General features: G+C 49.8%; 1 protein-coding gene across 1 annotated transcript in view; it reads left to right on the plus strand.

Moving 5' to 3' along the window:
- The window catches only part of ARHGEF9 (Cdc42 guanine nucleotide exchange factor 9), a gene marked incomplete at its 3' end in the record, with an annotated part of 276,721 nt that overhangs the window by 256,655 nt on the left and 4,894 nt on the right, over nucleotides 1-15,172 (plus strand). Inside the window, exon 6 of the mRNA XM_015418081.1 lies at nucleotides 7,157-7,336. Coding sequence (XP_015273567.1) covers nucleotides 7,157-7,336 — 180 coding nt within the window. The remainder of the gene's footprint in view (nucleotides 1-7,156; nucleotides 7,337-15,172) is intronic.

The raw sequence follows: 15,172 nt of genomic DNA on the forward strand, positions 1-15,172 counted from the left end.
CCCCTTCTCTTCAGGGCAGAGCTTCAAACTTCTCTTCTTCATAGGGGTTCCAAATCCAAAGACCACAGCTCAGAACGTCTGCCCCAGCTCCTTGAAGAATCCACGGCCCTCTTTGCAGCCGCTGCGGAATCTTCTTTTGCTGAGAAGCAAGATCCCGGGGCAGTACATGGGAGGGGGCTCTGCCCCCTTTTTTGTGTCTAGGTGCGGGCCGGTGATTTCAGCACAGAAGCAAATCAGTTTACGTTTTTGTCTTTGTCATTTGAATCACATGGGTCTGTGCTGCAGAAGAACCCGTGTCCCTGATGTTTGCTCTTTTCCTTTTCCCACTTGTGACTTGTCCCCCCAGTAGCAAAAAGAAAGTCGGAATACGCCAGACTGACATACCTGCTCTTTTAACTGGCTCTCCAGGGCCATCTTCTCAGTGAGTCTGACGACAAGGAATGGCCGCGGTTTCCCCCAGCCCCTGCACAGTATTGCTGGAGCTTCTTACTTGGCTCTTTATTATCCCAAATGGAATCGAATGAGAAATCTTGCCAGAAGGTGGAATGCCAGCAAATCTTTTCAGATGTCTTTGTAAAGTAGAGAAGACTGGAAACGAGCATTTGCCATTTGCAAAGCGACGGGGCCGGCTGCTGGTTCAGAAAAACTCATTTTGCCCAAATTAAGTGAACACAATCTGAGCAATGTGGCTCCCCTCCCTCCCCACCGAGAGCTGGAGAAGACAGCTTAATCACCCCAGGCTCCCTCTAAATAGGTTGACTCCTCTTCGTGCTGAAATGGGATTGAGAAGCCAGATTGATCTAGCCTCTCATGATGGCAAAGAGTAACCGGAAAAAGCAAATTGCCTGGCTCCCCAGCCTCATCAGAAACCTTGGCTGCCCTTCTCCAAAACTGTGTGGATTCCTTTGCAAATGCAGAGGTGTTTTGCCTCCTGAGGATGACACTTCCTTGGCCTCCCCATCCCCCTGACTCCCCCAAAGACATCGTCAGGACTGACTTTCTGAACGGGCCTGGGTTTTGGCTTTGTGTGTGTGTCTTTGGGGGAGGGGATTATTTCTTGTTTGCTGGGGTTGTTGGGTTGTGGGTTTTTTTACAATAAAATAACATAAAATAAAAATATAGAATGACTGAAGATGGGTGGCCCTGTTAGTCTGTCTGTAGCAGTAGAAAAGGAGCTGCGGTGGCTCAAGTGGTTAAGACGCTGAGCTGCAGACTGTGGAAGGTCTGTAGTTCAGCAGTTCGAGACCCGGGTGCCGCATGACAGAGTGAGCTCCCATCTCTGGCCCCAGCTCCTGCCAACCTAGCAGTTCGAAAGCAAGAAATTGCAAGTAGATAAATAGGTACCACTCCAGTGGGAAGGTAACAGCGTTCCATGTGCCTTGGCGTTTAGTCATGCTGGCCACATGACCACGGAAATGTCTTTGGACAGCACTGGCTCTTCGGCTTTGAAACGGAGATGAGCACCACAACCCTAGAGTCGGACTCGACTGGCTTTCTAGCAAGGGAACCTTTACCTTTTTAGCAGTAGAAAAGAGCAAGAGTCCAGGAGCACCTTCAAGACTCACAAAATTTGTGGCAGGGGAGGAGCTCTCGTGAGTCGCGGCTCACCTCTTCAGCTCCTCCCCAGCCACAAATTTTGTTACTCTTTGGGTGCGTTCAGATGGCATTTCAGCTGGCATAAACTGCACCGATCGCTAAAACGCGATCACACTTACCTCCTGTCTGCGGAGCCCATCGCTGTATGCCCGTTCACACACAGCGGGCGTCAGCGGTTTGTTGTTGTTTTTTTAACTTAGTTTGCGTATGCGCATAGGCAGCCATCCACAGAATGGCGATCTTCACGCATGCGCAAAACACTCCGTCCAGAAAAGCATGCCCTGAAGAGAGGACTTACCTTTAAGGTTTAAAGAGCAAACTGGCCTCCCTGAGGTCCCGGACTCCTCTAAAACGTTAAACTAAGGACCTTTTTTTTAAAAAAAAACAACAACAAACGGGGGTGAAGCTTCGCCCAAGCGCATATCGCCGACCTAAAAAAAAAAGGTGGGTGAAAATCGGAAGCCTTGGGCTTCTGAACGGAAGTGGCTCTACAACGGTGGAGAGCGATCAGACGGGGGGGGGGGTAAAGCGATTACAACCATTGCACTCAGGATACCACCACTTGGGGACCTAGTGGCAGAATACAATGGTTTAAAGCTCTTTGCAACGGTTGGGGACAGAAGGCAGATGTTCGCCGTGTGAATGCCGGTAAGTACACCGATTCCAACCGGCACCTATACCATTGTAAATGCCCCGTCTGAATGCACCCATTAAGGTGCTCCTGGAGTCTTGCTCTTTTCTACTAAAATGAGCCAAGGTAGCTTGAAAATGAGCCAAGATGTAAAGACTTGACCCTTGGGAATTTATTTGTTTACTTCATCTATACCTTGCCTCCCCCCCCCAAATGAACCCAAAGCAGCTTACATGGTTCTCCTTGACTCCGCCTTCCAAAACAGCAATTTTCTCTAGGGAAACTGATCTCTGTAACCTGGAGACCAGTTGTAATAGTGGGAGATCTCCAGCCACTACCTGGAGACTGGCAACCCTAGCAGTGCTTGTTGTTGGGTACCCTCATTCCAGTGAAAAGGGAGGGGTTGTGGATCAGTGATAGAACCTCTGTTTTCCACGCAGAAGGTCCCGGGTTCAAAGACCTCTGCCTGAGACCCTGAAGAGCTAGTGTGAGTCTGAGCAATCAGTACTGACTGTGGTGGACCAGTGTTCATTCAGTATAAGGCAGCTTCATGTCTGTATGTGGGGAGGGAAGGTGGCATGGTATATAGCCCAATCTTGTCAGCTCTTAGAAGCTAAGCAGGGTCAATACTTGGAAGGGAGACCACTAAAGAAGACTGTGCAGTAGGGTTGCCAAGTCCTCACCTCATGAAGAGCGGGGGAGTCCTGTGCTGGTCCAGGAGTCCATGTGTGCGCACGCCACAATTACGTCGCCCGGAAGTGACACAACCACGTCGGGCATAAGGGAGGGGTTGTGGATCAGTGATAGAACCTCTGTTTTCCACGCAGAAGGTCCCGGGTTCAAAGACCTCTGCCTGAGACCCTGAAGAGCTAGTGTGAGTCTGAGCAATCAGTACTGACTGTGGTGGACCAGTGTTCATTCAGTATAAGGCAGCTTCATGTCTGTATGTGGGGAGGGAAGGTGGCATGGTATATAGCCCAATCTTGTCAGCTCTTAGAAGCTAAGCAGGGTCAATACTTGGAAGGGAGACCACTAAAGAAGACTGTGCAGTAGGGTTGCCAAGTCCTCATCTCATGAAGAGCGGGGGAGTCCTGTGCTGGTCCAGGAGTCCATGTGCGTGCATGCCACAATTACGTCGCCCGGAAGTGACACAACCACGTCGGGCATGCTGGGGGCGGGGCCACAATCATCCGAGGGAAAAACATAGAGTTTTCCCTCGGATGATTGCGGCCCTGCCCCCAACGTGCTTGCGTCACTTCCGTGTGACGTGCTTTGGGGGTGGGGTTCCCCCTGGGGCCCGATCCGGTGCCGCCGGGTAACGGGCCTCCCGGGTGGGGGTTTCCCTGCCTCCCCCCGGGGGGACTTGGCAGCCCTATTGTCTGTGCAGATTTTTCAAAAGTTGCTTCAGCAGCAGCTTCCACCACAGCACAAAGATTTTCACAATGTGACTGAAGGTAAGCTGTGTATATGCAAGAAAACAACAGTATGTTAATTTTAAGAGGTGTCCTGTTAAACAGAGATGCTGCCTGAAATGTTGAAGCATTACTATTAGAGTTATGCATGATCTCATTCCCTGAAATTTTGTGCTTGCCTCTGACCTCTGTATAGTTCTGCCCACTGCCCTATGTCAGAATTTCAAAGGTGCCTACAGGCTCAAAAAGGTTAGGGATTTCTGCTGGACACGGAATATGCTTGGAAAGGTATTTTTTTGTAGAAATACAAAGGCAGAGAAGTTGCCTCAGTGACTGATACATGCACACTTCTCTGATTCATGTAAGAAGCCACCAAATGTCTATTTTGCACCCTGCACATTTGTTCTATCATAATGTCTTAGGAATCTTGTGTCTTGATTATTGCAATGTGCTCTTTATAGGCTTCCTTTGAAGGCTGTTCAGAAAGGCCCACTATTATTATGGAACATGTTGTGACTGCCTGGCATTTGACTAGGTGGTTCTACCAAAAGGTATATTACACAGAAGCCAAACAAGTAAGTTTCTGGGCACAATTCAATGTGCTGATACTGATCTTTAAAGCTGTAAAGAGCAGATAGCCCATGTATTGACGGTGAATCATCTTCTATAAGCCATACCAAAGATCCGTGCTCATTGATGTCATCTTGAGAGACCCTAAACCATATTTAATTCAATGTCTGAGGTTAGTATGTATGTATGGGTTTCCAACCAAGGACTGATCTTTCCTTAGTCAGTGTGTGGTTCCATCCCCCTTTCTGACATCCTTTCTTCCCAGAAGGAGGGAGGAGGGAGGTATTCTGAGAAGTTCCACCTCATCTGGCAGCCATTTTGGGGTAGCTGTCACTATCTCAAGATCCCTGAAAGGCTGGGGACCCCTGCCATAGCTAGTCCCGTAGGCCCTGCTGTCCCTGCCCAGAAGTGCCATAATAAACCACTGCTGTTTGTTTGCACCACGGGGCATCCATGAGCAGCACACAGCTGGCAGCGTGGATCCCCTTTGCGGCTTCAATGCCATTTGTATTTATCACAAGTGAATAACTTTAAGCGCCTGTTTTAGTTCCGTGCTGTTCTGCACTTATGCTTCTCCTCCCCATATCATTGTGGGCCCCATCAACACAGATGTCTGCTAGGATCCTAACCAAAATGGATGTGGAGCCAGTTTCAGAAGGAGTGGGGAAAACCTGCGGAAACTGCTTAGCTTAGCAGAGAGCAGTAGGGGAAAGTGAGGCATCAGAAACTAGCAAAAGCATCCTCACTGTGATATGGAATGTGAGCCTCCCCAACAGGCATTTACTGTGGCTAAAAGACCTCAAAAATGATGGACTGCAGCCTAAATCCCACAGCAGGTAGCCCTTTCAGTCAGGGGAAAGAGCACTCCAAGATGAAGCTTGCCACTAAGTTTAAGGAAGGGAGAATGGCTTATCTGATATACAAAAAAGCCCTAACATATTGGCACTTTCCAGCTCTCCAATTGGCTGTGCTGTGCGCTCCATCAGCCATTGGCCCATCAACCGCCACTCAAGAGTACTCGTGTGCCATTGGCTGGGTGCTGGGTCCGCTCCTCTCTCCCGCCCACTGCCAGCCTGGCCACTGTTCCCTGACAGAATAAAGTGCCAAAACAGCTGTCTCTCCTGATAAAGCCACTGTCCTTTGGTTCCTGTGGGATTACCTTTTCCCTCAGAGAAGATAGACCATTATTGACCCTGACCAAATGTATTTCACCCAGTTGGCCTTCCTCAGTGGTGGTCTATCTTTTGGATTAATGTGTGATTTGGATTAATGTGTGAGTTGAAGCTATTACTTCGGGTTGCCAGCTCTGGGTTGGAAAATACCTGGAGACTTTGGGAGTGGATCTGGGAAAGGGCGGGGTTTGGGAAAGGGAGGCACCTCAGCAGAGTCAAATGCTATAGAGTTCACCCTCCAAAGCAGCCACTTTCTCCAGGGCAGCTGATCTCTGTCAGCTGGAGATCAGTGGTAAAAGCGGGAGCTCTCCAGGCCCCACCTGGAGGCTGGCAACCCTACTATTACTTGGTGTCATGATGCTAGGCCTATAGCAGTGCGGGCCTGCAGCATCTGGGGAGGACTAGTGGCTCCAGGGAAGCCTGTACTAGAGTAGCTATCAGGGCCTGCATTCCCCAGGTCAACCTTTGGACCCTGTGATTGGCTAACAGGGGATGTGGTGGGAAAACTTACACCAGTAGAATAGTAGAGGGTGGTGCCTCAGAGGAAGAGATAAAAGGCCTTGCCCAAAGGGGGAGGAGGCTCACGCCTAAGGAGCAGAGCCAGTGTGAAGCTGCTGCAGATGGAGGGATCCCTCATCCATAGGGGGTGAGTCAGCTTGAGGCCAAAGACCTAGAGAAGGCTAGGGACGGTATAGGCAGATGCTTTAGGGTTTCTTATTTTGCTGGTTTACCTACCGTGGTTGACTGTGCTCATTTTCCCTATATGTTAATGGATTATAGTTGTTATTAAATCTCTTTAACAGAAACAGTTTGTTACTCTGCCTGGGTCTTCCCACCTCATTTGGTCACTTATAAGGGGAAACCTGCTAGAAAAGAAAGTCTATAAAGGGGTTGTGTGGGTTCCCTGGGCCCTGCCAAGGAGACCCAGACAGGGAGACCCAGACCAGAGTGGTGGCAGCCAATGTTCCCTCTAAGCTGTGGAGTCTTGTGAGCAAAAATTCTATTTTGTGAGCTACTGGCATTAAAGTTGTGAGCGAGCAATCTGGCTACTGCATTAGTTAGTTTGCTCTGGAGCCCCATCCTTCCTGAGCTAAGGCAAAAATGTGTGAGCTGGAGGCTAAAAATCTGTGGGCTAGCTCACACTAACTCAGCTTAGAGGGCACACCGGTGGCAGCCATGAGAGAGCTTTCCTAGCCACGGCCCGCGGCACTTGGGCATCTATTTGTTGTTCCTGAATTTGTAATAAATCCATGCATATTTATGTATATTCGATAATATTTATGTTTCAGTTTTAGACACAGAACTATGGGACCCTTATAGTCTGATTTCCTTAACTTTTGGGTTCTTGAAGCCGTGATTCCTCCCCAGCAGTCCCCGCAGCCACTTCCAGCCTTCTCAGTTAGCCATCCGTCTCCTCAGCCCCGCCGGTCATGGAGGAAGTTGTCACGTCCTCACAGGGGGCAACAAGGTAGTCCTTGGAATAGGTGGGGGGAGCTTGCCCCGCTCTGACTGGCTTTCAGCTCGCAAGAGGTGTGCACTGAGCAAGGACAAAACCCAGACGCCGCAGGCCAGGAAGTGAAGGGCTGAGTTTGGTAGGACAACACAAGGTGGATAAAACCAGCGGCAGACAGAGAAGGAAAAGCACCATCATGTGACCATGTCTTTCTCAAAACAAACCCCAAAGTCCATGCATTTCTGCCCTTTTGTAAGTGTCCACTGAACTGTGTGTGTGTCATATTTTCACCGTAACCTTCTCTTCTCTCTCTCTCCTCTAGGGTTATTTGAAGCAGTGTCGGAAGAGAAGAGACATGTTCAGTGATGAACAGCTGAAGATCATCTTCGGCAACATCGAGGACATCTACAGGTTTCAGATGGGCTTTGTAAGGGACTTGGAGAAGCAGTACAATAACGAGGACCCGCATCTCAGTGAAATTGGGCCGTGCTTCCTGGAGCACGTAAGTGTTTTGGGTGGGGGGGACAAGGTGTAAAATGGACCTGTCCAATCCTGCCTTTCTTCATTGTTTTTGTGGCATGAACATAAGAACATAAGAGAGAAGCCAATGTTGGATCAGGCCAATGGCCCATCCAGCCCAACACTGTCACCCAGTGGCCAAAAATACCAGGTGCCATCAGGAGGTCCAGCAGTGGGGCCAGGACACTAGAAGCCTTCTCTCTGTTGCCCAAGAATACAGAGCGTCCCTTGCCTCAGACCGAGAGTTCCTATCTATACCTTGTGGCTAATAGCCACTGATGGACTTCAGCTCCATATGCTTATGACATGGGGCGATCAATCTCAGTGCAAACATGTGCGCATGAGAACAGCTCCCTTGCATTACGACCCACACTGCAGTGGTGTGTAGGTGTGTACAGGTCAAGATCCAAAAGAGGTTCAGGTCACTCACTTAGCTTTTTGCTCCAGAAAGGGGCCAGGGCAGAGCTTATCAGATGAGCCCAAACAGCTTCTGTTTCAGGCCCTGGAATGCTCAGTGCCTTGAATGTAAGCTAATATATAGCTTTCCAGCTCTTGCAGTGGAGCACTAAGCAGAGTCATACCCTTCTAAGCCCATTGATTTCAGTTGATTTAGAAAGGTGTAAACTCTGCTCTGGACTGCTACTTTTATTGTCTTAAAAAGAACTAGAAATAATGCCCGTTGCTGAAATAAATACAACGGGATCTAGAAAGAGGCTCTGGGAGAGTGCTCTGGCTTTGGGCAAACAGTGTCAGTTTCCTGTGGCGACCTCAGCAGGGTTTAATGACAGAGTCCACTGTTTTCTCCAGAGGGACTGATCTCTGCTACCTGAAGAGCATTTGTATGTTTGAGTTATCTGTAGCCCTCACCTGGAGCGTGGTAACCATTGTTACCCATTCTCCTCTCCCCTATGAGGTATGTTATGCAACTGAAAATTCCAACTGCCTTGCCGGGGGGGGGGGGGGAGTTTGAGGTGTGGAATGGACTGAAGTCCAATCAGCTTCCATATGCAAAAGACCAGGTTGTCGCAGCAGTTGTGGTGTGGGCGGGACCCGGGCTTTGCCTTCTGATTGGTGGCGATATATGCTGAGGAGCAGTGCCATCAGCCATACACTAAGGGAGTGCATTTTAGAATTAGAACTTTGGCACCCACTATTCAATTATATATAAGGAGAGATATGAAAGCCAGCATGTTTTGGCCAAAACACTGAAAATGTGGTTCCCAGACAAAGCTGTTTCTCACTGTCCGTGCCCCGAAACCATCCATTTCCCTCATTTTGAGGGAATCATATGCCTGCCCCCCCCACACACACAAACACACGTGCATCACAGCCAGCCAGGAAAGTGAAATAAGGAAAACATCCATGTGGGTTTCCTGTAATGAGGGAACGTGTTGAATGGGTAGCTGAATGTTATTTTTAGAAAACAGGACCTGAAATAGTAGAGGCCAAGGATTTGCAGCCCGGATACCGTACCTGGTAGCCAGGTATACCTGAGCCCATGATGCCCATGGCATGGAATCGGGCTGCCTCTCCTGCCTGCCCCTCTTCCATCAAGTGTCTGCTTGTTGGCTGCTTGCTGCTCAGCAACCATGGCATAGGCTGGAATTCCATGTTGCACATATACACACAAACAATCGTGTGCATCCAGGTGGTGCCACTATCTCCGACTTTGAATTTCATTTGCAGCACAGTTGCCAAAAAAATAAAAATCAGCTGACACTGATATTTACAGTGTCAGAGTTCGGTATGAAGTTTCAGCAGGTGCATTCAGGGGGATGAAGAAATTGTTAGGATGAGAGTTCAGAATGGGGAGGGGGACGGGAACAACCATTTGTTGCTTGTGTAGAGAGCTTTCACCATGAATTCCATCCCCTTTCTCTCAGGCCCCACCCCTGAAGCCCTGGACGTGGCCAGACTCTTTTCTTGATTGGCCACCTGGCATCCATCAGTGCCAGTCTATTCCGCTCCTTTCCCACTAGTCTCCACCCCCTAATCAGCCTGGCACCATCCCTTCTCTTTGTGGCCTGGTTCTTTGCTGCCTTCTTGAACCCTGCAAGGGCTACCAGTGGACTCAACAGCCTTGTAAGTGTCATGTAGAGGTGTTGGCTGTGTGTCCTGGCATGTCCAGTTGGGGAGCAGAGTGGACTCAGAACCCTTGCACTTTGTCAGGGGCCTTTCTCCAGTTCCCACAATGAAGAGAAGAAGAAGAGAAGAAGAGAAGAGATTGGATTTATACCCCGCCCTTCACTTGGAGTCTCAGAGCGGCTTACAAACTCCTTTCCCTCCCCCTCCCCACAACAGACACCCTGTGAGGTGGGTGGGGCTGAGAGAACTCTGACACAAACTGCTCTTTTTCAAGGACAGCTGTGCCAGAGCTTGTAACTGACCCAAGGTCACATCAGCAGGTGCAAGTGGAGGAGTGGGGAATCAAACCCGGTTCTCCCAGATTAGAGTCCGCACACTTAACCACTACACCAAACTGGCCAAACACTGACAATGGCATAATCCATGTCAAGTTCGAATTGGGGCAGCCAACTGTCCATGTGCTGTAACTGTCCATGTGCTGTAATTTTTGTAATCAAAGAATTATTGTAAAAATAACTGTCGAGTGCTTTCAGAGCCATGTGGAAGACCAGCCATCGTTGTGTGATTAGAATGGCAAATGATTGGCCTTTCTGATTGCTCACCAGTGGAGTGGACCTTTCACAGTGAATCTCAGCTGAGAACGGATTGGTTCACCTGAGAAGGCAGCGCAAATGTGAAATGTTGGCAGATGTAAGGAAATTGGGCTAAAATATTTCAGTAGCTAAATAGCTCTCCACCTCCTTTCCTTCAGTGCTGTATTTGAGGTTCCACATCAGAATCCTTTGCCCTATCCCCCAAACTGATGTGTGGAACCATAAAATTTCTCTTACTTTTTTTGCTCTCTTTGTTTCGTTCTCTGCCTTCTTGGATCTCCCAATATTTCATCTAGTTTGGACCTTGATAACTTGTCTGAAACGTAAGCATTCCAGTAGATCCACGCATTGCAGAGAACAAGGCAGCATGCTAGTCAAGAAAACTTTGGACTGCAGCTGTAGCATCGTAGATTGTAGTGCTCTGGGACATTTGTTTTTTAAAACAGCGCCCCTGCACACCAGGAAGAAAAGTCAAGCATAGCCCACTCCCAGGTACTCCATGCAGGGAGACTTGTATGTGGGGGCACATTCCACAAATAGGCCTCCCACATGGCACAGCAGTGGTCTTCCACCCCTTGCAGACCTGGAAGCCAGGTTGCCTGAAGTCAAAGGACATCAGAGTCATGTGACGGGAAGAGCAGAAGCCAGAGTTATGACCTCACGGGTGTTCAGGCTGGGACCACGGACAGCAGACCCAGCCAGTGGGGGGCAGGAGACACACGAGGAGGAGAATCCTCTCCCCCACCAAGTGGCGTTGCCTTGCTGGTCTGCTGCTCTTCTCAGCGTGCCTGTAAAGAGAGGCAAGGAGGAACGGCGCCCTTGCTGTCTGTGCAAGAGTTCCTCCCAAAAACACAGCCCAAAAAATGGCAGCTCCGTAGGGGTTTGCAACCCAACAGGAGGGGCTCCACCACTCACCTGAGAATACCCGCCTGTGGGACGGGTAGATTTTCCAGCTGGAGGAGTGGGAAAGGGATTAGGGAACTTCATGTTGGTGGAGACGGAGGTTGGGGTGAAGAACAGTGTTTGTGTCATTGTAAACGGGTGTGTCGCCCATAGGGGTGTCCTCAGTCTAGCATCCCGGGTCGTTACACACTGGGCGACCCTCCCAGGCTCCTCCTTGGCCACTTATTTGTATTAAATGCCTTTTTACATGACACAGGGCAGGAGCCCTTCCCATGATATGTAGCCACTTACTATTATCGTACGAGGTTCCCTCTGACTCCCAGTGTTCCCCCTCGGACCCAGGGGCTCCCTTTCCCCTCTCAGGGGGTTCTACCGCCTCAGGGCTTTGTCAAGCTCCCCCCCTCTCCCCGGCTCTTAACAGCAGGGCTAGCAGGCAGTCCCTGGAGCTCCCCCATCGCCCGGCTGCCTCCCCTCTCTAGCAACCCCCATGCCTCCGGATCTGCTTCTGGCCCTCCCACGGCCTCTGCCGCCTATCCTGCTTCCCTCCTGGTTCTGACATTGTCCCCAGCTACTGCCAAGGCCCTCGAGAGCCAGCTTGGTGTAGTGGTTAGGAACCAGGTTTGATCCCCCACTCCTCCACATGCACCTTGGGTCAGTCACAGGTTCTCTCAGAGCTGTTCTCTCAAGGGCAGCCCTCGAAATTCTCTCAAGGGCAGTTCTTGAAAGGGCTCTCTCAGCCCCACCTACCTCACAGGGTGTCTGTTGTGGGAAGGGGAAGGGGAAGGAGTTTGTAGGCCACTCTGAGACTCCTTCGGGGAGTGAAGGGCGGGGTATAAATCCAATCTCTTTTCTCTTCTTCCTTCGACTCCCCCTCACACTCCTAGCCCCTGGCCTGTCACTCCCTTGACCGGCTGGCCCATTTCCGCCCTCTGGACGCTGGCAGCACATCACTTCTGGCCCAGTCGTCTTTTTCCCCAATCCAGCCAGGAGAGGTGCCCTGCTGCTGCTGCTGCTGCTGCTCGGGGCTCATGGGGGCCGGCTTGCCAGTCACAGGGGGTGCCTATAGGGCGGGAATCTTGCCCCAGGCGTAGCCATGACCAGTCACGCCACTGGCTGTGCACTGATACACAGCGTGCAGGATGTTTGCGCTGGTAGCGATCCCTCTTCACCCTGCCCCCTCTTTGCCTGTTACATAAGCCACAGGGCACTGGAGCTGATGAATTGGCCAGTGTCGTAAATACATCAGGAGATGCCAAGGAAATCAGGCAGCCTGGCTTTTTTAGCTTTGCCTTGAGGGAGAATAAAATACTATCTTGGCACTTATGTAAGAGGACGCCGCTCTCTAGGATGCCGGCTCCCTTTATGCATAACTACATTACTTTCAATTGCTGCTCGGCTGAGCTACGTTTCACACCGGCAACACTTCAGCTGCTATTAGAGAATCACATTGTGGATGCTAATGAACCTTCAACAGGAGAGGACACCATTAGAACTGCTGGCAGCAGCTTCTCGCCGAGTGCCTGGGATCTGCTGCTCCCTCTTGTTTGGTGCTTCTCTGTTTAAGGCTGAGGATTCTAATAGCAGCGTCCCTCCCCTGTCTATAGAATAGCTCAGGCCGTAGTGACGAGAGCAGTCTTTTCAAAATGCAGAAGAAACAAACAGAACTGGGACCTGTCATCATCCATCTGGGATGCGATGGCTTTGCTCCAAGCTGGGCTGGTGCCACCAAGGTCAGGAAGTTAAATTTCAGCTGTCAGTTTTCAGAAGAACAGGGTACAGAAATGTTCTCTGCAGAATTACCTAAGGAAAAAAAGTGGGGTGGGGGGAGGGAAGGAAAGCTACAGGGGTAGCAGAAGGGCAGGTCTCGTGCTGCCGCCGCCGCTGCTGCTGGGTCAAAGTGTTTTGAGAGGTCAGCCAGATAATCCTCCCTATGTCCAAAGAGGGAGCCTCGCTTTTCCAATGAGAGTCTACCATTTAGATTGCATGGAAAATAGACTTGGGACATTGGTGGGGTCTGATCGGTGCATGGAGGAGACCCAGCTGGGGACTTCATGCAAGCTACCGTCAGTTTTCATTTTGAAACAAGAGACGATGATGACGAATTCAGGGGTCATTTCCTGCAGGAGCACACAGGAGCGGAGCTCCGGCAGTAAGGAGCCAAGGGAAGTTGAGGGGCCTAGCCCCGAGATGCCCCACTGTAGCTTCGGGCCTGCTGAGAGAGCTCTCTTGAGAACTGCCCTTGAGAGAACAGCTCTAAAAGAACTTATGACTGACCCAAGGTCATACCAGCAGGTGCAAGTGGAGGAGTGGGGAATCAAACCCAGTTCTCCCAGATTAGAGTCTGCACTCCAAACCGCTGCACCAAACTGGCTCTCAGTCTAGCTGTTCTACTGCAGACCAACATGTCCCCCTGAAACAGTGGTGGTGGTGGTGGTGGTGGGGACCTGTGCGGAATGATGGAAAGGATCTAATTGACCGCTGCATTCCTCCCTGCCCTGCGCATTGTCCTCTCCAGGATATTACATGGCTTAAACTGGCCTACATTCTCCATCCCTTTCCATTGCTGCAACTTCTGGGGTAGGAGAAGAGGAAGTATCCCTTGCTTTCTTCTCCAGGCTTAGAGGCCGTGGGGGATCTGGAGCCAGTTCTGGAAAAGCAGTGTGATCCCAGCCCACCCGCAGAGATGCTGCCCGTGATTGTTGTGAAGGTGGAAAGCTGGGAAGAGGTATAGAGTAACAGGGTTGGAGAAAGGACTAGACCTAATGTTTCTGTTCATCCTATTGGTCTCCAAGGGCCTTTAACTTGTGCTTAGAGACAAGATTAAACTCACACTGATTATATCAAAGACTCCTCTCCATGTGACTCAACTTTACAGTTTACATAGTCCTCATTCAGTCCTTTTAAGAACATAAGGAGAGCCCTGCTGGATCAACCCAATGGTCCATCTAGTCAAGCATCTTGCCTCACACAGTGGCCAACCAGTTCTTCTGGAGGGCCAACAACAGGGCAGAGAGGCTGGGGCCTTCCCCTGATGTTGCCTCCTGGCTCTGGGATCTAGAGGTTGCCTACCTCTGAATATGGAGGTTCCCTTTAGTTACCATGACCAGTAGCCACTGATAGACTTATCCTCCATGAGTATCCAGTCCTCTTTTAAAGCTGTTTATCCCTGTTACTATCATTACATCCTCTGGCTACAAATTCCACATTTCAATCACTCTCAGTGTAAAGTTTTATTTCTTTTTGTCCATCCTGAACCTACCACCCATCAGCTTCATTGGATGCCCATGAGTTCTCTTTGTCAACTCTCTCCACCCCATGCATAATTTTATAAACCTCTATCGTGTCCCTCCCTCCTTAGCGGTCTCTTTTCCAAACTGAAATGTCCCGAGCTCTTCAGCCTTTCCCCATAGGGAAGGCACTTCTACCCCCAGTCATCTTGGTTGCCCTCCTCTCTACTTTTGCCAGTTCTGCGGCGTCCTTTTTGAGATACGGTGATGTCTTCCGGTTTTCGGCGCGACAAGAATGGTCGGCTCGGGGACTTGCTCCCGTGAAGCCACTGGATCACTGGATCCTTAAGAGGAGTTTGGGGGCTCCCGAACTCCAATGAGCTCTCTGGAGAGGAGCTCATGGCAAGGGGCTTGACTCGGACTCCCCGCGAGCGGCAGCAAGTGGGTGGAAGTCCGAGACCACCTCCAGCAAGATCTCAGTAAGAGCATCCATGGCAGCCATGGATGTGAAGTCGTGACTCCCGGGGCGAGGGGGAAACAGAACATCTCAACATAACAATACAAGAAGATAAATCACTGTGAGTAACCTTAACTGCAAGATTACTAGGAACTTTTCCACTGATTAAGTCCTTTAAATCGTTTGTAAGGGGGGAAAGAAAGGGAGGGATGAGGAATCTTCCTCCCCCCCCCAATTCTCTAAAGCGGCTATCAAAAGGAGAGAAAGGAACTTCCTTAATAATTCTACTGGGCTAAAGAAGAGAAGGTTGATGTCTGAAGAAAATTGTGGAAAAGATTTATAAATGTGATATTATTATACTTTGGATTACAAAACCATATCGTGGATTATAAATCTTTGGAGTACTGTAACAAGCATCAGACTCTATGCTATTGAAATAGAAACCTATTTTCCCTGGAATTATAACTGAGCCATAAGGATTCATAGAAAGACATTTAATTTGGATTATAAAAATCTTATTATCTGGACCATAAACTAAAATCAAGAAGAAAGAA

The sequence above is a fragment of the Gekko japonicus genome, unplaced genomic scaffold (genome assembly GCF_001447785.1).
Source record: "Gekko japonicus isolate JY-2015 unplaced genomic scaffold, Gekko_japonicus_V1.1 scaffold1397, whole genome shotgun sequence".
Classification (NCBI taxonomy): domain Eukaryota; kingdom Metazoa; phylum Chordata; class Lepidosauria; order Squamata; family Gekkonidae; genus Gekko; species Gekko japonicus.